At 46.1% G+C, this 23,656-nt stretch overlaps 1 protein-coding gene across 1 annotated transcript in view; it reads left to right on the forward strand.

Annotated features, from left to right (window-relative positions):
* Positions 1–308: 308 nt before the first annotated feature.
* The window catches only part of TMEM131L (transmembrane 131 like), a 580,656-nt gene continuing 557,308 nt past the window's right edge, over positions 309–23,656 (forward strand). Inside the window, exon 1 of the mRNA XM_086962316.1 lies at positions 309–733. Coding sequence (XP_086818442.1) covers positions 616–733 — 118 coding nt within the window. The 5' untranslated portion in view covers positions 309–615. The remainder of the gene's footprint in view (positions 734–23,656) is intronic.

Below are 23,656 nucleotides of genomic sequence, written 5' to 3' on the forward strand. Positions count from 1 at the left end.
TTCCTCGTGACAAAGCACAGCTGATGTTACGAAGCTCATCGCACAAATGTGCTAAGTAGTTTGACAGCAACGTGGAACGTTACAGGAACAATAACATGGACATTCACGTGGCACGCCCATAAATAAACAAATTTGTCCTAACGTTGCATTGGGAGTGGGGAAAATACAGCAGTGAATCAAAGTTTTCTGAGCGGGTGTGTGTGTGTGTGGCACCTGGGAACGCGTCCCTTGTTTACTGTGCCCTCAGCGCTGCTCAGTGTCCTGCCCACACAGTCTCCTCCTCCTCTGTCCGTGCCATGTGCTGAGGAGGGAGAGGCAGCGTGCCGTGGGTGGGTAGTGCCTCGCTCTGCACACGCCTAGCAGCAGCAGCAGCAGAGAGACGGGCGGGGCCCAGCGGCGGCAGCAGCAAGCAGCAGGCCGCAATCTCATTGTGTGTGTGTCAAGGCTTCTCCACTCCGCGTCCAGGCGGGAGCGTCCCCGCCCTCCTTCGCTATCTGAGGCCAGCACACGAGCAGCTGCCCGCGGGGAGCGAGGAGGCCAGCTGAGGAAGCTGAAAACGCGGCGGCGCTGAGAAGGAAGGAAGGTCTTTGAGGAAGGCGGAGGGGAAGAAGCAGCATGGCGGGGCGGCTGCAGCAGGGCAGCTCCCGCCACGGCCATGCAGCCACCAACCTCCTGCTGTTGGGCGCCCTCCAGCTCCTGCACGGACTCCGCCAAACAGGGGCGCAGCAGCAAGGTCAGCGCGCGGGGACAGGGGACGGACAATGTTTCGCTCCGAGTGTAAAGCAGATATAGAACTGGCTCAACAAAGAGCGCGTTGCGATTTGGGACCGTGCACGAGTTACGGAGCCCCAAGGTCTCAGGGGGGGGCGTTAAGGGAATTTGGGATGTATGTAGCCAGTGTTACTCTCGTCGCAGTGGGCACGCGGCGAGCTGTGGTTTGAAGGGAGTAGAGCACCTTTGTTTTGTATGTATGCGAGTGGGTGTGCGCTGGAGTGAGTGGAGCTGGAAAAACACAGGGAGGTAGGGCACCTACGGATTCCCCGGCAGGCTACGTCCGTGTGCTCGTGTTTTCCTGTCCATGTGCTTGTTCTGGGCACCCCATGTGCGCCTGCGTTCATTTCTGAAGACTGGAGGCAGAGACAATGGGTGCCCGCCTTAATGCATTGTTCTTCCCATACTCAAGGTGTCCAGTTGCCCTCATTAGGCCGCCTATCACAAGGTGTCTAGCAGCCCGCATTGTCCTTCTTCCGTGTACCTGGTGTCTAGTTATCTGTGGCTTGTGCAGTTCTCCCTGCACCTTTTTTTTTTTTAATCGGTTTGCATTGTATACTGCCGAAGAACTAGGTATTTCCTCTCTTTTCACGGCCACATGCTAGAAGTCCAGTCACTTGTGTTTTAATGCTTCCTTCTGTGAGGTGGCCAAGTACATACTCTACGTCACTTTTGGTGTGCAGGGTGTGATGTGCAGGGTAATCGATTACTCTTTTTAAAGATACAGTTTATCGCCATTTTATACTAGCTTTCCAGCTACCTGGGTTCTCTTCTTTTTTTTTTTTTTTTTTTTGCAAACACTTAACCGCCTGTGTCACGTTGGCATCACCTGTTTAGTGTTTCTACCTTGTGCTGGGACTCTCCGCTATGTTAATTGCTATGTGTGATTAGTCATGATTTTGCCTGTCTTGTTTTGCCTTATTGTACTAGATGCCTGCATTCACCCCTTGGTACATGTTGACCATGCATGTGTTGTTATTTTGTATGCTGGTTGCATATACCTCTCCACAGTATTTCTTCTTGGTGATGGCTATCCTTATCTCTTCGTTGTATTGACCCGTGTGTCTGTATTCCTTTTGTGTGAGGCTAAGCTTTAGCCAAGAACTTCTGATATCGAGTTCTTTCTCTCTGTCTCTTTCTGTGTGTGTGTGTGTATGTATGTATGTATGTATATGTGTATATATATAACCACATCTCCTTCAGAAAAGAACTTAAAACCTGGCTATTCGACAAATAATTTTCACATTCCCAAGCGCCTTGAGACCCTCTGGGTGAGTAGTGCGCTTTATAAATGCTCGAACTTGAACTTGAACTTATATATATATATATATATATATAATCGGCCATTGGTCTGGTGTTATTCAAGTGTTTGTCTACCGACTACTGTATATAGCATGTGGCAAAACACAGTATTCTTCTCCTTCAAAAATAACATATGCACACACAAAGTAACTTGTTTCAGTGCCAGGGACTATGGTAATGTGTTCTTTTTGAGACCAAAAATATTTTGGGGTTTATTTAGTTATTAATTTATGTTGGTGATGCCTGACAGCAGCCCCACTTATAACGTTTTACAAAAACTAAGAAATAACAAAAGCCTTGCCTAATTCAAATGGCTGTCAACCCGCACCAGATTTATAGGCTCTGCCAGAGCCGGTCTCTTTATGCAGGGTGCCTAATTCCTCACACTTCTGTATTCAGGGTACTTTTTGCCTGCTTAGTCGGGTTACTTTAGATCACCGTCCTTTCTCTTACATGCTGCTGTTTGCATGCTTTAAGGTGGGGGTAAACATGCAACTTCCATTTCACACACATAGGAAGCAACCATACATACAGTATAGTAAATGAAGGACACATGCATATATTAGTAGCACTTAGTTTTAGTAAAGAGGAGGTAAATTAATTATTTTTAATATGATATGAACATGTTGTTTGAATTATACTTTACTTGTCCATTTTTCTCATGCACAACTTTTATTCATTATTGTTTATATAGTTTTAAAAAAACACTCCTTGATCTCAAAATGTCATACTCTAAAAAGTGCTTAATGTCACGAGCATGCATATACATTCTCATAAAAGCACTACAGGTGACAGTCCAAAAAGAGAAATGTTTGCTGATTCATGTTGCTATTTCTCACAAGTACATCTAACGCGTATTTCATGGTAGAAAAACACTTCTTGAGGGCTGAAGTTAAGTTCAGTAAATATATGTTAATTGGATTAGGCAGGGGACATCGGAGTTCAAAATCCACCAATTCATGGTGTATATGGACATCTAGCAGCCCACTGATTGGGTTTTACCTGCTTGAGTCGCAATGATGCTGTTTCAAAGACCATAGTGAGGAGATTAGTAGTTATTATGCGTTGTTTGAAGATGAGTACATTTTCCAGGGTAGTCTTTGCAGGCATGTCCTTTTGTGTATTCTGTTTTATCCACCCAACATCATAGTGTCCGTTATAAATTATAATGTGGGATTACTAAGAATATACATGGTTTGCAGCCCACCCATTTCTTTCCATTGGCAGGCTTTACTCTATCTTTCATTTGCCTACTTCTTAGTTATGTCCCAGCTTGTCAGGCTTGTGTTTGGCCCGCCCATGGTGCATAGCCTCTTTACCATCTCTTTGATTGTCTGGCTGGCTTCTAAACTTTCACTGATTGCTTTCAGGGGCTACTTGTTTCTTTTGTTTAAGTACCCAATGAGAGTGCAGGAGTTCACCAGCTATTTCTCGGTGTGCTTTTCTCCCACCTTCATGTTACTCTCTCTCGTCCATGTGCTTCACTATCCCTATTCCCTTCCCACTGACACTTGTGCTGTGCTTTTTCAAATGTTCACCGACCAATGCAAGTAGTGAAAATATGTTTTGCTAAATTACTTTGAAATTTTGGGTACCATTTCTTTGAAGCGTCAGTAAGCAAAATGTGTTGAAACTTGCTAATGTTTCCCAAAAATATTCCTAATGGAAAATCAGTTTCAACAAGCTTAAGGGAACATGAACAAGCATAGTCAAAGGCAATAAGTCTGACATTGGTGGTCAGCCTTTTGGTTTTGTCAAATTGTGTCTTGTTGTAGTAGGATGGTTGTAAAGACTAACCAGTCCCATTTGGATCTCCCGCCAGACTGTGCACCATATGTGGTAATATTGACGGGGGTGCCAGAATTGGAACAGGGGAGTCTGAAACACACAAACAACTTAAATGTAAAACGATTCACTGGCTAAATAGTAACACCTTGGCTGCTGTGACTTTTCCCCTCCTGTGCTGAACTTGTTTGAATATTGTTTTATGACGAGCTCAGCTCGTCATAAGCACAGCTCAACCGTGCCTCATGACGAGCTGAGCTCGTCATGAGCATCGAAAGGGTTAACAGACCCCTCCCGGGCGAAGTCCATAGCCAGATATTGTGTGTGAGGAAAGTGGGATGGGTGGGGAACCGACCTAAAAATGAAGCGGGGGAATGCATCGAGGTAAATGTAAGGATCCGTGAGCCACGTATGTACGTGGCCGTTGAGATCCACAGGAACCACTATCAGGGCCTACAACCGTAGCCACTTTTATTGCCCTTTAAAACAACTGTCTAATCATGACCAGCAAGAAGGGAATAGGGTTGGATACAATGGTTTGCAATACATGGTCCCACTTAGTAACAGATTCAGTGGCTTAGATTTGGTAGACTGACTAATCCCCACGCCCTCTAATAGGAATGCTATGGTAACTCAAAAACTAATACCAAGTGGGGTTTTGGGAGGGGGGTCACTGGCCCGAACTGTTCCAAACATAGATGAGGGGCCGACTTTGGATGATTTAATATTGTGCCCCAACCCAGCTGATGTGGGGAAGAATCCTATAAGAACTGATGTGCCCAGTTGTGAATATCCAGCGCTAGACCAGGGATCCAGGGGAGATAGTGAAACTGTTACTCAAGGTTTGGTTGAGATGCATGTGATAAGTCCCCAACAGGAGGAAAGTCTAGACATTGGAGACTTAAGAATTTTATCCTGGAATGTTGCAGGTCTGGTGTCCAAAATGGACCAACCGGATTGGGGGGCCTTTATCGATGGACACAAGATCTGCTTATTTCAGGAAACGTGGGCAACTGATCCTCAGTATAGAGCAGAATATGTGTCATATTGTGAAGTAGCATCTAAGGGGCCCGTGGGTAGACCATCAGGAGGACTCTGTATCTGGATAGGCGCCCATGTCGGTCTTAAAATAAGGCGTGTAGATGCGCACTCTCCCGATATTGTGTGCATCCTCTTGACGCACAGTAATCTCTCCAGACTAGCTGTTGTTAACATCTACTCGAGGCCAGCACAATATGGGGTTACCTCCCCAACCATAGATTCTTTGGCAAACTTCCTCGATACACTTGAGGGGGGCATCCATTTTATTATTGGGGTGGACTTCAATTGTCACTACGAGCGACTTAAAGGGAGGGCGCAATCCATAAGCTGTGAAGAGGATTTAGTATGGTCAATTCCCCAGTCTAATAGTTATCCCACTAGGGGGTGGACACCTCTGGTATTGCAGTTAACAACCCTAACATTGACCTACTCGCTAAGAGCATGTAACGGGAGGTTTAATGGAGATAGTCCAGGTAATCCGACATACAAGGCAGGTGATGTAACATCAATAATTGACTACTTAATGCTTAGTGTGGAACTTTGCACCATGTGACTGACTTCAGAGTCAATGTACGCTCTCAAAGTGACCACAACCCACTAACTATGAATTTGGATTTCCAGTTGGTGGGAGTGGGTACCAGTCAAGAGTTGGTGCAATGTAATAGTCTAGAAGTAGCGCATGGTGGTAGGCGTATAAGGTGGGCAAAAATTAACCAGTCTCCGAACATTTTGTCTAATCTTTGTACAAGTGTCATTCCATTGTTGGAAAAGGCTAATGGCCTAACTGAGAATAGATTAAACGCGGCCCCCTTAACCAATTTAGGGGAAATACACATGGAAATGGTTCAGATTTTAGGTGAGTTTTTTTTCCCCAATGGCCGCTCACAAAAACAGAAACTCGGGATTGATAAAAAATCCTGGTATAGTAGGGATTGCAGGTTAGCTAAAAAGGCATTGCTCTGTGCACTTAAGGGGAATTATAGGGTTTGCATTAGGGACGCCAGGGCTGATTTTAGAAGAATAACCAAAAAAGCTAAATTGGATTGGGAGGATGATAGATGGCAGGCCATTAAGACCGCCCTAGAACTTAAGGGCGCCAGATTATTTTGGAACCTGGTTCATACGGGGAAAACCGAGGGAAGGACTAATATTGACCCTAACATTGATGAACAATCATGGTTTCTATATTTTAAAAAACTGTACTCTGGGGGTGTGGCCAAGAGGGCGGCGGAGTAGGACGACGTGCTTTACAGTCCCTCCGGCGCCACAAGAATCATCGCTTTGTCTAGCACCTTCTTCGGTGCCCATCCAGACACAAATTAGGGAATGCCCGGTCGTGATCCAGAACTCCATTTCGCCACGATGTACTGTGGCAGCGCGGTAGTCGGAAGTGCGGCCTGCACCCACGCGAGGCCTAGGCAGTGATCTGGGCCCAGCTGCAGAAGAGAGCGGGACTGCGGCAGCGGTGGGGTGCGATACCCGACAGCTGGAGCGCTCTAGGGCCCTGGGTGACCTAGCATGAGGACTCCCCCAACTTGCTGGTGAGGCCTTGCGACTCCGCCAAGGGTGTGCTTAGAGCCTCTGGAGCGCACTGAGACCTGAGCGGAGAGGAGGTGAGGAGCGGTGCCGCTTACCGGGGACAGCGGAGCCCGGCCCTCCCCGTAGTCATTGGTGTTGGGAGGCCTGCCGGCACACGCGCCTCGTGGCCACGGAACCTGGAGGAGCCTAGGCGGCATGATGAACATCGGCGAGGAGGCAAGCAGCGGGAACAGAGACGGGGCTCTGTGAGCGGGGCCCGACCCTTCCCAACAGGGGGAGTGCAGGGCGGCTAGAAGAGCGAGAGCCGCGGCCCGGAGAGGGGCTCCACGCCAGCGTAGCTGGCACACTAGCGCGGTTGGCGCCCACCGGCAGGAGAGCTACACCGGGCATGCATCGGTGTACAACAGGAGGTGAGGAGTAGAGTGGGGGCGCGTGACTCGCGGTCCGCATTTTCGGCAGACGGTGCATGCCCAGCTTTGGAGGGTGGAGTGAGGCGAATGACCTGTGTCTGTGGCTGCCCCCGCCCGGGTGGAGCTCCAGTGGCCGCACACAGTTCGGGAGACCTGGGGGAGACAGAGGCGCACCCCCGCAGCGAGCTAGACTTTTGTGGCAGAAGCGCCCTGGGTATGTGGATACCCCGGGCACCTTGTTGGTGTATTCATGAAGCCCTCACCCACCAACCTAGTTGGTGGCATGCTTCATAATCGGGCCCACCCAGTGACACCTAGTATGTCCCGGGTGTGCTACGACGCCTGATTACAGCGGAGCTGGTATATTGCTGAGAGTGCAGTGAGGTTGGGTGAGTTGTGATTTAAAACGGCTTGGTGGTGGTCCCAGTACCCGAGGGTAAATTAAATTTTAATAGCCAAGGCTTTCTGGAGGGAAGCGGTAAGGGGATGACCAGTCTTTCTGGTCAGTGCCTGCCTTGTACCTGTTGTCCCGCCGTCGTCCTCCTGTGAGAAGCCTTGGCTGATAACCCAAAGCGTATGCATGAAAAGGGAATCCCCCTCTCACATGTAGAAAAACGCCTTGGTGTGTGTATCACATAGTCTGTACCACAACACTAAGTCTGTTTTACTTCATCACACCTTTTTAAGAAACGGTCCTGAGGAAAGCCAGAATACTCTAAGGCACTGGCTGAAACATGTCGACCATCTGAAGGACGCAGGGGGCAGTAACTCACCACCCTTATGCGTCCCGTAGCCTTACTTTTAACCTCTGGTGACGGCCCAGTTATTAAAATTTAATTTACCCTCGGGTACTGGGACCACCGTCAAGCCGTTTTAAATCACAACTCACCCAACCTCACTGCACTCTCAGCAATATACCAGCTCCGCTGTAATCAGGCGTCGTAGCACACCCGGGACATACTAGGTGTCACTGGGTGGGCCCGATGATGAAGCATGCCACCAACTAGGTTGGTGGGTGAGGGCTTCTTGAATACACCAACAAGGTGCCCGTGACAGAACTAATTTGAGTACTGTAACACTTTGGTCAACTTAAGCTAGTCCTTTTTGTTTAATCACATATAAACCCTAGGGGACTCGGACTAGCTACCTAGTCCTCTCTCTCACTCTTGTTATACGCATATGTGGATACCCCGCCATCTTGCCCTGTGAAGTGGGACTATCCTGGTCGAGCATTGCCTGGACGGTAGCCTGGTAGGGCAGCAGTGGTGAGACACAGCGGAGCTGCTGGGGGAGGCCTGAAAGACCCCTGATCCTGGTTGGTGGCGGTTGCTATTGACCCTCGTGGAGGTGGGGACCTCAAGGCGACGCTGGACTGGTGTTGCTCATAGCTCCTTACGTGTGCTTACAACCTGGAACGTGTGTGCAGGAGGAAGGGCTGCATGGAGTACAGATGTTGGAGAGCAAATGGTCTGCTAGGTGTGGCCTGGAAACTGGGCTTGGGGCCTCGCCGGTTTTAGGGTTCAGAGACCTTCGTTGCTGTGTGGAGAGCAGGCGGCACTGGACATGCATGGTGACCCCCCCCCCCCCTATCTATCTCGAGATCTGACTCCGGGACTAGGCGAAAGTCATTATGGCGACGACTAGACTGAAAAAAGACAAACCTGGGAAGGACGGGATATCAAAAGGGGCGAATCAGCCTACGTCGCTGGTCACCGACCAGTCCCCGATGGGGTGAGAACGAGGAACCTGCAACCAAGGCCTTCATGATTGAACTTTTTGTGGCCATTAAAGAAGATATATCGGAGCTGCGCTCCCAACTAGCATCTGATCTGCGTGAGGTGCTGAGGGACGTAGATGGAGTGGGGGAGCGTGTCGAGACGCTGGAGGAGCACGACTTGGTGACGGCAGAGGACATCCATTGACTTCAGCAAGACGTGATTCGTCTGACTGAGCACAACCTAGATCTACAAGCTCATACCGAAGACTTGGAGAATAGGTCCCGCCGCAATAACATTAGGATATGTGCAGTGCCTTGGAAAGGAGAGGGGTCGGACTTGCGGGAGTATGTGGAAGCTCTTTTCAAGCATATCCTGAATGAGGAAGACCTGCAAGCCATACGGATCGACCGAGTGAATCAAGTTGGATTACCACGGGTTCCCAAAGCCCCTCCCCATGATATCTTGGTGTGCGTACATGACTTTCAGCTGAAAGAGCGGATCCTCCGAAATGAGCGCAACTTCAATCCCCTTCAATTCCGGGATCATCGCCCCTTGTTATTTCAGGATCTGGCAGCTTCTACACTGCTGAAACGGCGGGAATTTAAGCCAGTCACCACCCACCTACGTGAGCAAAATGTGCCCTACTCCCGGGGGGCATCCATTCCGGCTCGTCTAGAGGTGGCGGAATAAGCTGGCCCAGGTCCGATCCTTGGAAGTGGCCATGGACCTTTTGGGTTTGGAGCGGCCTGACTCCTCGTCCGACGGTAGCAGCTCATCTAATAGACGACGGCGACGCTCTGCGTATTGGCAAAAAGTGGGCAGGCCTGTGCCTGCAAGGAGGCCCGACCTGTCAGCAAGCATGCAGGAGAGGGGGGCTGCGGTTGCTCCTGTGGCCCTGGTGAGTGAAGCAGCAACAGACGACCGCGAGGTGACCTCGTGAGGCCCGGAGAGGGTTGATTGCAGGCGCCGGAGGGGGCTGCCCCTACGAGGTAACACTTGTGCTTTATGTCCTTGCTCGTGAGGGAGTCCTGTATCACGAACTGAAGGAATATTGACTGGTGCCATGTCCCCCTGCCTTTGGGGTCTGTTTTTACTCTGTTTTTTGTATTGTGTTTTTCTTCTTTGGTTTTTGGTGGGGTTGGGGTGGTGAGATAGGGGGCAGTGGTGGTAGCAGGGGATTGATCACTTATGGCAAGGGGCTGGTTGAGGCGTCCTCACACACATGGTGGGCCAGTGGAGGGGGGGTCTGGAAGTGTGGTGGACCACACAGAGGAGGATAGATCTGGCTTATCTGGTCGGCTCCATGACACAATTGGTAGTTGGGTTGAGATAAAGGATGGGGGAGTCAGTCATTCAATAGCTCAGTGTAGATGGTTGGGGTGGATGGCCCCTGAGGAGCATTATCGTTGGTCCTATCGATGATGCTGCTTACTCTAGGGACGTGGAATGTTAAGGGGCTGAATTCTCCCCATAAATGCCAAAAGATTTGGAAATATATCATTGACCACCAGTTAGATGTAGTTGGCCTTCAAGAGACCCATCTGACTAAATCCGAAGACTCACGCCTTAAGCACAAACAGTTCCCACTTATTTATAGGTCCTCCGCCTCCACGAAGCAGAGGGGAGTGGCCCTTATGTTCCGCTCGGCCTTACACTTTCAGTCTATGGGAGTACAGAGTGATAAGGAGGGGCTCTGGGTCATGGTAAAGGACCTCCTGCGGGGCAGACTATGCACCTTTATCCTACTGTATGCACCTAACACTGGCCAGAATGAATTTCCCCAAATCCTCTTGGGGAAAGTCGTAGATTTTGCTGAGGGGCCATTGATTATCACAGGGGACTTCAATTTGGTGTGGCAGAAGGACCTAGATAGCACTCATTCACAGAGATCCGACATGGGCTTGTTTTCCTCTGATACGCAACAGAAGATTTTAGAAATGGGCCTTTTTGATGCATGGCGTTCCCTGTACCCCCAATGTAGAGACTACACTTTTTTTCTCCCACGTTCATCGCTCTTATTCCCGACTTGACCACTTCTTCCTGAGTCAGTCCCGTCCGAGGCGACCTCCGCAAGGCCAAGATTTTCCCACTGTCCGTTTTCCCGGCATCCCTGGTTCGGGAGGGGAGTTATAAATGAGTTTTTTCGCCTAATGACCCAGTGGACACTTCAGTTTTCACCACAAGGGACGCCTTTAAAGCGTGTGTTCGTGGGCACTGCCTGGCCCTGAATGCTGCTCCTATTAGACAGCGTGGTTGGGAAAGGGGGCAATTAGAGGAGGAGCTCTCTACTCTAGAGAAAGCACACAAGGCGAACCCCTCCAGACAAGCATTGCGGCAGCTAATGGCAGTTAGAGGTAAACTCCGGGCACATTACAACAACAAGGCAGAATATACTCTTCTAAAATTAATACGTCTTTCCTACTCCTAGGGTAACAAGGTAGGGAAGCATCTCGCCAGGCAGCTCCGGGAGAAGAGGGAGCGGGAATACATTGGGGGGGATCCAGGACACTCAGGGGATACTGACACACCAAGATGAGACTGAGGCTGAGCTCTTCGGGACCTTCTACAAGAATCTTTATTCGGGAGACCTTCTTGATGACGCCGTGCAAAAGGAGTGTCTGCAGACATTATCGCTGCCCCAGGTATCAGCTCTCTGCTCCCTTCACCAGAGAAGAGGTGCTGGCTGCCATTAAGGCCTTGAAACCCAATAAGGCCCCGGGGCGGATGGGTACACGGCCATTTTATATAAGACCGTTGCCTCTGAACTCAGCCCGTACTTAGTCCGGTTGTTCAACAGCATTGCGGACGAGGGCGAGACCTCGGGCACAATGGCTGAAGCCCTGATATCTGATCATACTCATACCCGGGAAAGACCACAGTAAGTGTGCCTCCTATAGGCCGATTGCCCTCCTGATTCTGGATGCGAAACTTTACTCTTCCATCATTGCTCAATGACCTGATTCCGGCACTCATAAATCAGGACCAATTAGGGTTCATTAAAGGGCGACAGACCCACGACAACACCTTGCGGGTGATGCACCTGATTGAAAAGGCCAATAAGTTCAAAATCCTGGCAGTTCTGGTGGGGCTTGATGCCGAGAAGGCGTTTGATAGGGTGGACTGGGGTTTTTTTATTCCAAAGTTGACCGCCTTTGGTTTCTCCTCTAAATTTTTGACAATGCTTCGGGCGAACTACCTCTCCCCCAGGTCCAGAGTAGCAGTAAATGGGCACCTGTCTTCCTTCTTTGAACACTCAGGGAGCACTAGGCAGGGGTGTCCCCTATCGCCTCTGCTTTTTGCCCTAAGCATAGAACCTTTAGCACTGGCGGTGAGAGCCAACTCCGACATCCACTGCCTACCCTTCACTCCGGAAACTCATAAGATTACTCTCTTCGCGGACGATGTCCTTCTCTCCCTCTCTGATCCGGCCCACTCTTTCCTACGTGCAAGCGGACCCGGAGCGCTTTGAAGCAGTAGCGGGGTTCAAAATCAACTATGATAAATCCTATGCCCTTAACCTCACACTCCCCCACTCTGAAGTCCTCCATCTCAAGGCGCTAACACCCCTTCCGTGGGCCAGCTCCTCTATTCAGTATCTGGGGATCCACTTGACCCCCACGCTGGGGAAACTCTATTCTGCCAACTTCCCTCCGCTCTTAGCCAAGATTCAGGCCGAACTGGCCCGAGGGAAGCCAATGTTTATATCATGGCTGTGGAGGATTCATGCAGTTAAAATGTCCCTTCTTCCCAAATTATTGTACTTGTTTCAGGCCCTTCCCATTGAACTCGACGGGGAATTTTTCAGGCGAATGAAATCTATGATGTTACGCTTTATTTGGCAAGGGGGTCGAGCACGCTTCTCCTTCGCCATCCTGCGCAGACCGAAAAAGGAGGGAGGCGTGGGGCTACCTGACATTGATTTGTATTATAAAGCGGCACAACTCCAAGTAAATGTAAATGTATGTATACTTGTAAAGCGCACTATCACCTTTCAGGCATCCTGGCGCTGTATACCACTGTGGAACCCTTCCTGGCTTTCCCTGTGAGATGCCCCCTACTGGGCACCCCCAAGGTGAAGCCAGGCATCCCAGCGCTTTCGGGGCCATTGTAGAGATTAAGCAAGCTATTGCCCAGAGTTGCAGAGTGGGACCCATGATTAGAGTAGGCACCGAGGCGAGAATTATCGAGTTCGTGGACATTGAGCCAAAGACCCAAAGTACTAGTAGAATGGTCACAACAAGAGTCAGAAAAACACCGGTTACACATGGATCGGAGCGTTGCAGGGAGGACGATCTGGGATTTGATATGATAGCCCAAGAGCGATAGGCCCAAAAATGCTTATATTAGTACCCCCACTAGCACCACTTTGAAGGTTTGGGACTCAGTCTCCAAGGATGATAGGTGGACTACATTCCCCTCCCCTTTACGCTCATACACTTTATTCCCACCTTCCACACAGCGTTGACCGAGGGCCCCTTTGAGGCTTTGAAGGAGGTAGGCTGTCTGGCACTAACACACCTATTCCATAACTTTGACCCGCTCACCTTTGACAGCTGTAAGAGGGACTACAGGGTTCAGGAGAATGAACGATACCACCACGCTCAATCACTTCACTGGGCGCTGTCCCCTCAAGTGAGAGATGCTGCTACACGGCCCCTCACAAAGTTCGAAGCCTTTCTGACCAAGACTTCCTCCATGAAGGGTGCCATCACTTTTATATATGGGTTCCTACTTTCCACTGCAATTTCCCCTAGACCTCGCTACATGTCCTTGTGGGAGGGGGTCCTTCAACAGGACATTTCTGACGCGGAGTGGACACACTTATGGTCAGATATAGCCAAGTTTAACCACTTCCGTGGAACTTAGGGAGGCGCACATGAAAACCGTGATGGATTGGTACTTACACCCAGCTGAGACAGATATTCCCTGGCACTTCCGATAGATGTTGGAGGGTATGTGGGCTACTAGGGGACTTTCAACATATTTGGTGGGACTGCCCTATTATCCGTCCGTTCTGGGAGGAAATCCTTGCCCAAATCAAGGAAATGTTGGGATACCCCATTCCTACTTCGATGGCCACTACCTTACTAGGTCTCCGTGATCCCAGTCTCGAGCATCAGGCTAAGGCAGAAAAGAAGATGATGTGGCTCGGCATCGGGGCGGCCAAGCTGACCCTCGCTGCGGTATGGAAAAGGAAGGAGGCACCAGCCACCTCCCTTTGGCATTCGCGCCTATGGAAGCTTTTGAGTTTGGAGAGGATGGCTGACATCTTCCTGGACGATTTTAAGAACTTTGAATTCCGCTGGGGCCCACTGGTCACTTTTCTCTCCAAGGGTCTTTCGTCTGCAGTGTGTCCTGCTAGCGTTAGAGCCCTCCATCTATTTCAACTGTGATCTCTGGACGCTACGTGTCTTGACCTTTTGTCCTCTGTAAGTTGCTACCACCACTGGGGAGGGGGGAGGGATGTGGGGAGGGAGTTTTTTTTTGTATTTTGTTGATATTAGTGTGATTTCCTTCATAACGTTTCCTTTATGACAATGCCTGCCAGGGAACTTGCACACGGAAGCTCTCTGTTTGACTCAGTGTTATGTTATGTTGTTATGTTAAAATGCTCTTTTATAGCGCACGGCTACTCCGAGGAGTGTCCCGGTGCTTTGGCAAAGAGCCTAAGGGATAGGCGAAAACACAGCACAGCATACATGAAAAAAAAGAAGATAGAAACCAGTTACTGGGTAAAAAGCCAAGTCTTAAGTCCCCTTCTAAAGCAAAGCAAATCATCAGTTTTCCTGAGTAGAACAGGGAGACCATTCCAGCCTTGAGTCGCTAGAAATCGAAAGTAGCGTCCTCCGATTCTGGTCAGACGGATAGGGGGAATCAAAGCTTTGGAAAGAGACGCAGATCGTAGCGTCCTACGAGGCACATAGAAAGACAGGCGTTTCTGAAGGTATTTGGGGCTTATTCGATGAAGAGACTTGTAGGCAAAAGTAAGCGCCTTGAAAACAATCCTTTTGGCAACTGGAAGCCAGTGCAATTTCTTAAGCAGCTCTGTGGCTCCAGCTCTGCGCTGGATACCAAAAAATGGCTCTAGCTGCAGAAATCTGCACGATTTGCAATCGGGCCAAAAGGTATTTCGGCAGGCCAAGATAAAGAACGTTCGCGTAATCAAGGCGCAAACCTATCAAGGCCTGCACGATGATCTTTCTATGCTTCAGCGAAAGCAGCGGAAGAAACTTCTGTATCATCTTTAAAAGGCCGAAGCATTTGCCAGTCAGTCCAATGATCTGGGGGTGTAGGGTGGCGGCTGTTAGTTCTTGCCTGGGGAACGTAGGTTATCAGCCGAGCCGCTGTGAGGGCATCCGCCCTGAACTTTCACTGATCTCCCACTTAAATTACAAGCCGTTTGGTATTCCCCATATACGTCAGACACTGCACCTTCCAGAGAATTACTCTATATGTTAATGGTCTGGCTAAAGGGAGCTTTGTCCGGCTTAACATCATACATTCGGGCTGTGATTTCAATGCTACCCCCTGCGTGGGACGATGTGAGGGATTGTCGCAGTTTTTTGTGTTTTAAAATGTCAATAAACATATCTTTGACAAAAAAAACTGTACTCTGGTTCGTCCCCTCCCCCTTGTGATAGAAACTCGTCCCATTGGTATTTTAACTTGGAATTAATACAGGAAACACCCCCATTTACAAGTGGCGAGGTTCTATTAGCCGTAGCAAAATTACAGCCTAATAAGGCCCCCGGGCTGGATAGGATCCCGGGGGACTTGTTTCAAAATGAACATACAGTATGGTACCATATCTTTTACTGCTGTTTAATGAGATACTTCAAGGCCTTCTATTACCCCCGACAAAAGGTCGCCGATTGAGCATGCAAATTATAGACCAATCAGTCTCATTGATGTCACACAGAAAATTTACGGAAGGATATTATTGTGCAGACTGCAGGAATGGATTGAAGACCGAGACATATTAACTCCACTACAAGCAGGATTCAGATCGAAAATTTCAACTACTGACCAACAATTTAGGCTCTAATTTACTGGAAACATGTAGTTTCGGAAGGGGGGAGTTTGTATCTTACATTTGTAAATTTGAAGTCTGCATTCGATATGGTGGACCGTGACCAGTTGTGGAACATCTTACTGGACATGGGGGTTCCACCATACCTATGCTTTCAACTTAAACGCCTTCATGAAAACACCTATGCTAGGGTAAGATACGGGAGGAACGGTTCATTAACAGCGCCCTTCCCAGTTGGAAAGGGTGTCAGACAAGGCTGTGTACTGGCCCAACCCTCTTTTCTTTATTCTTAAAAGGCCTAATAGATGACCTGCTTCTCGCAAAAGACCTAGATGCCCCAAGAATTTCGTCATCCAAGTTCCCCGCTCTAATGTTTGCGGACGACACCCTGCTCCTCTCTAAGCCATCAATGGGGATGCAGAGGTTGTTGAATGAGTTTGCCCAGTTCTGCAAGAAACGAAAATTGATAGTTAATATTAACAAAACAAAATATATGGTCTTTAATGCCACTACCACTAACTGCCCACATCCTTTGATGGATGATAGACCGCTAGAGCAAGTTAAAACATTTGACTATCTGGGTCTATCATTAAATGACAAGATGGGATGGGGCACCCAAATTGCTAAGACAAATCTGAAATTAATACAAGCTGTAGGAGGTTTAATGAAAGTTCACAAGTCCTGTACGACAAAGATTATAAGCCCGTTACTTGAGATCTATAAGGTCCAAGCGAGGGCAGCTGCCACATATGAGGCAAACAACTGGGGTCACTGTATGCCTACATGCCTCCAAATCACGGAAAAGAAGCTTATAAGAAATATCTTAGCTTTACCAACAAGTACCCCCCATGTCCCATTACGAATGGATTTGGGTATCCTACCAATAGAAGAACTTACCTCGGCTAGGCCGCTGCTATATTGGCGGCGGTTGTGGAGAACACCGGAACTGAGGCATTACAGGGATGAACTGAAAGTGGTACTGTAATTGTTGGGGGCTGTAGGTCGCATACCCTGGTTGTAGATTAATAAGGATTCCTTCCGTGCCATGTGCAGTGAGGAACTATGGACCACGCCTGAGGAAGCATGTCCAGCTATCTCCAAAAGTCAATTAGCTAAGACTGTGAGAGCCTACCAACTCACAAAAGTAGCACAGGGAGGAGCTACGACTAGCCTAACACAAGCGTTCCTGGATTTTAGTCTGTGTACACATTTGAATTGATTTTAGACCAGATCCAGCCACCGTTAGCAAGGAAGCTGTATCTACAATTTAGATATGGAACCCTCCCGCTCTATGCAGTAACTGATAAGTGGGCTGGATATACAAAGTCTCTATGCCCAGGCTGCATGGTGAAGGAGGAAACACTGACCCATGTAATGTTCTTCTGCCCTGCGTATAAATAGTCTAGGGCAAAATGGATTATCCAACTGTGTAAGAACATGGGCATCAGAAATTACTGTACTAATACATGCTGCGGTGTGTTCAAAATTTCTCTTTGCAATGTGGCTTAACCGTACGTTTTTGTTAAAGGAAGCTATATAGTTACCAGCAAACTTCCTTTTTTTTGGAGATAAATTTTACTGTATGTGGGGCGTTTCTCTTTCTCTCTTAAATTATTCTTCGTTGACTTTTAAATCGTTTTAACTTTCTACCTTAAATTATGTTTTTATATAGTTTTAACTACTTGATTGATTCTTTTTTATTCCTACTGCGATTCCTTGTACATTCCATGGATTTATAATGAAGTGAAACTGCAATTGATAATGCTGACATTGATTATGATTATGTTTTAATGTATTGTAAAAATTACTTTGTGCTTTTCTGGCTGAAATAGCCGCAATAAAGCTTAATGATGAAAACTTTGTTATAGGAGCTGCCGTGCCCTCACAATTTTAACAAACATTGCCAAAATGCAAAAATATTTTTGGGTCTCAAAAAGCACACATTGCGACAGTAGTTTCTGGTCCTCAACAAATCTTTGTGCTGATATACTTCTTGTAAAAGAGCAGAACGCTGTCACAATGAATCCAGTCGATAGAGAAATAGATACATTTTCAATAAAAAACAAAAAAAGAAAGTCACAAATGTGCATCCCTGGTCTATGGCCTAGCATTAGTGCAGATTTACAGCGTTCATGAATTCTCAATAATTGTCAGAAGTAGGCCAGGAAATCATACTCCTAAAAAAATATTTGTAAACTCAATTTTAGCGCGAACAAATATGCATGTGTAGATTTGCTCACGCAAAATCTGTTGAGCGTTTACAAGTTTACTTTCTCTCCAACTACTTTTTTTTCAACCCTGGAGGAAGTTTTACTTCTGCCCTTGTCAAGGAGTACATTTCCAACCTTTCTCAGTAGGGGAAAAGATTAGAGAAGTGCTGCGAAAAACCCCTACAACATGCAAGTTAGTAGGTTTGCACATAATCAAAAGGGTAATTCCAACCCTGGAACTATTCCTTACTGGTACCTCCAATGCCAGTAAGCAAATCTACAGAAAGGTGGCAAAGTAAGGGACTAGTTAGTATTCAGACCATAATAGTATGAGCCCGGGCATAAACGGAGAGGCTATTATCCAAGCTCTTACATAATGAGATTGCTGCTATAATTTGTCGCCACACTATATGTAGATATTTTATTAAAATCATACATCCCTGCCCGGTCCGCATTTCTCTCTTTTTGCCTGTATTGCTTTTCCCATACCCCCGACCCAGTCTTCCTTTTTTTATTTTAAGCTTTTTTGTGCTGTGTCTTCGTTAACCAGAGCATCTCGGATTGGCGCATAAAGAAACCTGAAACCATTTTATAGGCGCTTGCATGTGTTTTGAAAGCATATGCACAACTACAAGCGGTGTTTGTGCATCACACACACAAAAAAAAGTAATGCTGCACAGCATCTGTGATGCTATTCATCATGTTTAAAACCTTGATTAAACCAGTAGTACTTATCAGCTTTGTCAGTGCTTGTTTGCTTATGGTGGTTTTGATGTAACTATGTAGCATACTGATCTAAAGTTGAAATTTTTTGAAGTTTTATAACTCTTTGAAAGGGTAAATGCGAATCATAAAGATTTTAATGGTTCACTTAAATGTGCGGTAATTGGTGTGTCATTAGACGAGCATGTTGAAGGTATGGATAAGAAATTTCCATCTGGGTGGGGTTATATGTATGGCAAGGTAGCAGAGGTCTGGGGCTTGATCAAATGAGCATGAGTAATCCATGGAGGAGGAGGCGTGTTAGGGGTAGATTGGAAGGTGATTCATGGAGGTTTTCTTGTTGCTTGTTTTCTTTATGGGGGCTGAATAGTTTCATCAATTAGCAAATGCTAATATGCGTGACCTGCAGTATGATCTTCCTGCTGTCATATTTAATGGTGTACAATTTGCAAGATTCTATTAGAGTATCCCAAGACTGACATTTGCTTTCATTTGGGATGTTGAAACGTGTCCGTACTTTCAAGGGTTGACAGAAATTGTGTTCCATTTTCAGTGTTATTAGAGAATGTCATTCTTTTTTATGCAGATTGCAAACTGTGATATTTGTCACATGGGAGGAATAATGTTTAAAGCTTTTGGGATAGATAATTTCCAAGAATTAGGGCCATTTGTATGAATACATTTTCCCATAGACATAGAATGGGTAAAACCCTTTGATACATCTGGCATATAATTTCCAGAGTCAGTACGTCATGCTATTTTTGGATCTGATCACTTTTTTGATAGACATGTTGCTTGTGGTTGGGCATGGAGGCGTGCCGGTAGGTCTGTAGAAATACCACATACATGCATACATACATACATACATACATGCATACATACATACATACATACATACAACCTACATACGAGAGAAACCTGGGCCTGCAAGTAGATCTTAGTGGTGGTGAGTGACACTCTTGACATCCATTTTTCTCTTTACAAGTGCTTTTTTGTTTCAAAATCATGTTACCTCTGACCAGACCAGTGTCTGTGAATCCACTCTCAACCTGCCCATGTTGAGTGTTTTGTGAGGTGGGCTCACTTGAACTATCTATTCCACTGTTTTCTACTGTAGGAAATGTTGAGACACTGAATAAGCTTTTTCAGTGTGAAAAATGAGGGTAATTTGAGGATAAGTCCAGCAAAAATATGGTCACTTGTATGCTACTTATTGTTAACAATTTTGGGACTGTTAGGTTGAGAAACACGACCCTCATAGTGTGTGTGTCATGTAGTTTTGGCTCAAATAAAGTGATGTGTGGTAGCAAAGCAAGCAACAAAGATGTCAGTTCAGCTTTGAATCTCCGGTTTGTTATCTTTAATCATAAAATAAACCTGGACTTGGAGCAACCTCTGTCGCTTGTTCATAATATTGTCACTTCTTGCACTTCTGCCTGCTTAACCGACCTACTAATGCTAGTTAAATTAATTGTATAGCAAGCTTTGAAAATGACACCTCTCCCTCTTACGGCTTACTTGATGTGTGTTTCTGCATGACCTGCCACTGCTGTCGAGAGTGGGAAACTAAACACCGGGTACCTTTGCTAAATATACGTCTGAGGCAGTCCCTTGGTATCAAATAGATTGGAAAGACAGCTGAAACATACCCACCTTTCGAACAGAACAAAGGAGGAAAGCTGCAGCTGGTGAGGTGAGTTTGGCTAGAACCAGTGCCACCCTTCTCTTTCTAATAATACCATAGCCATAGTGCTTTAAATAAAAAGCAATTGTTAAGTTGTGCAGGAAGGGGACTGAAGTCTGCTTGCAACATGGTCACCAAACTGGGGCCATGCAGAAAATGAAATGAGAAATGCACAGACGTTTAAAGGAGCATTGGCATGATAGACTGGGGAATGCATCAGTTAGAGAAAATGTAGTAAATGATTGGTCAAGTAGCTTCTATAGAAAATACTCCTGTGGGAGTGAAGGTAAACTGAATTGTAAAGAAAGGGTGGGTAGTCTTGCATAACATCACCTTCCTACAGTGTGCAGATAACAAAGTATTTTGCCAGTGATGTGTGTAACCTGAGGTTGAAATGTGAATGTTCCAACAAAGATCATACACCCAGGAGGCCTGTAGATGTTTTAAAACCTAGATATCTTCTGGATGCTGGGGATGCCTTAGATCATTCCACTCCATGACTTTCTACAATGTTGTGTATGTAATATCAAAAAGAACAGAGACCATAAGAATCAGAGCAGAGATAAAATGCAATAATGAGGCAGTACTAAGATTGGAATCAACAGTAGAGAAGAAGCAAGGGGAAATTGTGATAGCTGAAGCACAGTAGGAGCACAACATTTATTGCACTACGGTATTTAAAACTAGCTAGAGAGTACCAAAGATGGGAGTTGCAAAATTCTCAAATATAATAGAACGCAGGACCTCTCAGCATCGTACAAAACTGACTTAAATAGATCTTGCTCTCTGCAAATACTTCCTGTAAGAGTTGTACATTTGCCATTGGCTAAAAATTAGTAAATAGCAGCCTAGTCAAGGAAAGTGTGGTGGAGCAAAAACATTGATTGCAGGAGCACGAATGGTGAATAATGGCAGCCCCTAGTAAAGACTAAAACTCTCCAAGGAAAAAATTGATCATCCTTAAAGAAAAGGCTTCCTAATTGCAACTAGTCTGTTTAGAACATGATTTACCTTTTAGTTTAGTTACATAGCTGTATCAACGTAAGACGAGTATAATAATCCATGTAGGTGTGTCACCATATCCTTATTTTATTTGAACCATTTACACTCTATTGTACTTAACATCAATCCCCACATTGGTGGACTTCACCGTTTTCTATTAAAAATATTGAAAAGAAAAGTTTGAGCACGTGACTTAATTTTTGCTGCAATGATGAACTCACTGGGCTTTAGAGGGACGGGCTCCTTCCAGGCGAGCTTTGAACTTTAGCATGGTTTATTTGACAACCATTAAAGCATTTTCCATATTCTTAATTTTTTATTGTATGGAGACCTCATACGCTTTTTCCAGTCTTTTAAGACATCATCAGGACTATCCGAAGTACCTTAAGATTTTATGGCCTTTCTAGTGCTGACCATGCATTCTTATATAAAAAAAAGATCCTTTTGCTCTTGTTTCTAGTGTCCCTGGTAAAGCAAAATGTACTCTTGTGTGCCTGTAAGGTGCCCAGGGAATCACTTGTGGTGTTTCCTTTAACCCGTGGGTTCAGATTGCACTTACTGTACAATGCCTTCCTGCTTCTTATGTGAATTGCATCCATGTGGGACCAGGAGTGCACTTCAGTACTTCTCTAGTTTATTTCTTCGCAACCTTGGTGTGCCTCTGGGGGCAAGGAGTAGTATAGCTCAAAGGTGTTTTGTGCATGACATCCACTCCCATTGGGTCTTAGGTTCAACCTCAGTGGCAGCCATCATCAGGCAGAAGAACACATTTATTTATCTCTCAATCAGTTCAACAGACTGATTAAAGCAGCAACATCCTGCAAACTTTGAGGGAAGTATTTGGGTCTATAGTCCAGGTACGGTGTGCTTTTCTCATCTAGCATTAAAATGTATTGAGAGGCCCGCATTAACTGAGCTTCTGGAGTCTCACCAGCCAAATTGTTCAGGCTGGTCGAGTTATTTTATTTTATTGATTTTATAGTAGCATCTGTACACTTCTTTCCTGCCCCATAGATCTGTTCATAGTAGTTATTAAGTAGCTGTTCAGCTTTTTGTGCATGGTTGAAGTGTTGGTTGAGGCATGATCAATGAATAACCTCATCGATGCTTGAGATATTCTTCTCCTGTGCTGGGCCATAATAGAACTGGGTGTGGTCATGATGAGCTCATGAGCACACCAGCACCGTGCCGAGCATCGAAGGGGATAATATGTTTTGATGTGGTGTGTGAGTCTAGGAGCTGCACCCAAATTTGCCTCCGTTGCATGCAGCAGAGTCTTCTGTATAAGATGGAATGCATTAAGAGTGTGGGGTGGAAGATAATTGAAGATTAGGTCTACAAACCCATTTTAGTTTTATCCTAAAAGCAAATGAAGTAAGATTCTTGGGAAGTGCCAGGTCTTCATTGCTTTCACGACTTGTAGGTGACATCTAATGATATGTATTTTATGTGGAAGCTTGTCCCAGAGTCTTTTGTCTCTACAGAAAAAGAGCTCCAGCCAATGCATGATTTTTATAGGCCGGAATTAAGGTGGAGCGCAGCCATTTCTCCACTGACCATGCAGTCTGAATTTTGGTTGCTAGATAATTGGTCCTTTTGAGTCTTGTGTCTGGTAGAAGGTCACACATTCTGTCTTTTTAGGCATAATACTTGTATGGCTGCAGTATTCCTGATTCCAGTTGGCATAATCGAAACATGATTGCATGAAATGCATAGAGATAGGATGGCTGTTGCTTAGGTGACACATGAACGAGCTCTAATTTGTAAAATTAAGAATGTTTGTACTGGAAGATTCTTATGTATGGTGAAGTGTGATGAAATAGGTGGCTGATATGTTAGAGAAACATAAGATACATAAGCACAACTCTGACATAGCAGTTTGAGGGGAAAGCACCTTGAACGTTCAGTTTACAGTAGTGCTTACTAATTGATTGAAATAGAAAGAAATTGACATCTCAAAGATCATTGTTTAAATGCCAAATTAGAAATAAGAACTTCAATAACATTGCAAATCTTTTTATTTTTAATTAAATAATTTTATTGACGTTATATTCGTAAACACAGAAAACCTTTGGTCATACAACAGCATTTTGACAGCAAAAATGTTATCACACTATACATCATCAGTAACACCATCTCCTCCCCGCTCACTGCATGGACTATGTGTGGTTGCTGTCCTAACCTAACCTGGTACCTACATGGCTCTGGGAGAGACATACAGAGGGGCCGCAGCTCACCTTGATGAAAGTGTGACTATAGGGAGCTGCCCTCACTCCCCCGCCAGTTCAAGTTTAGATTTTATATGAAGTCGGTTCCTATTGGAGGCGTGCTACCATATGTTTTCAGAGTAAGTTACTCAACAAGGTTTCTTCCCACCACGCCTGAAACTAAGGAGGTAGGGTTAGTACCTTTTGGGATCATTTAGTAGTGAGTCCTGATGA

Source organism: Lissotriton vulgaris, chromosome 3_1 (assembly GCF_964263255.1).
Source record: "Lissotriton vulgaris chromosome 3_1, aLisVul1.2, whole genome shotgun sequence".
NCBI lineage: Eukaryota > Metazoa > Chordata > Amphibia > Caudata > Salamandridae > Lissotriton > Lissotriton vulgaris.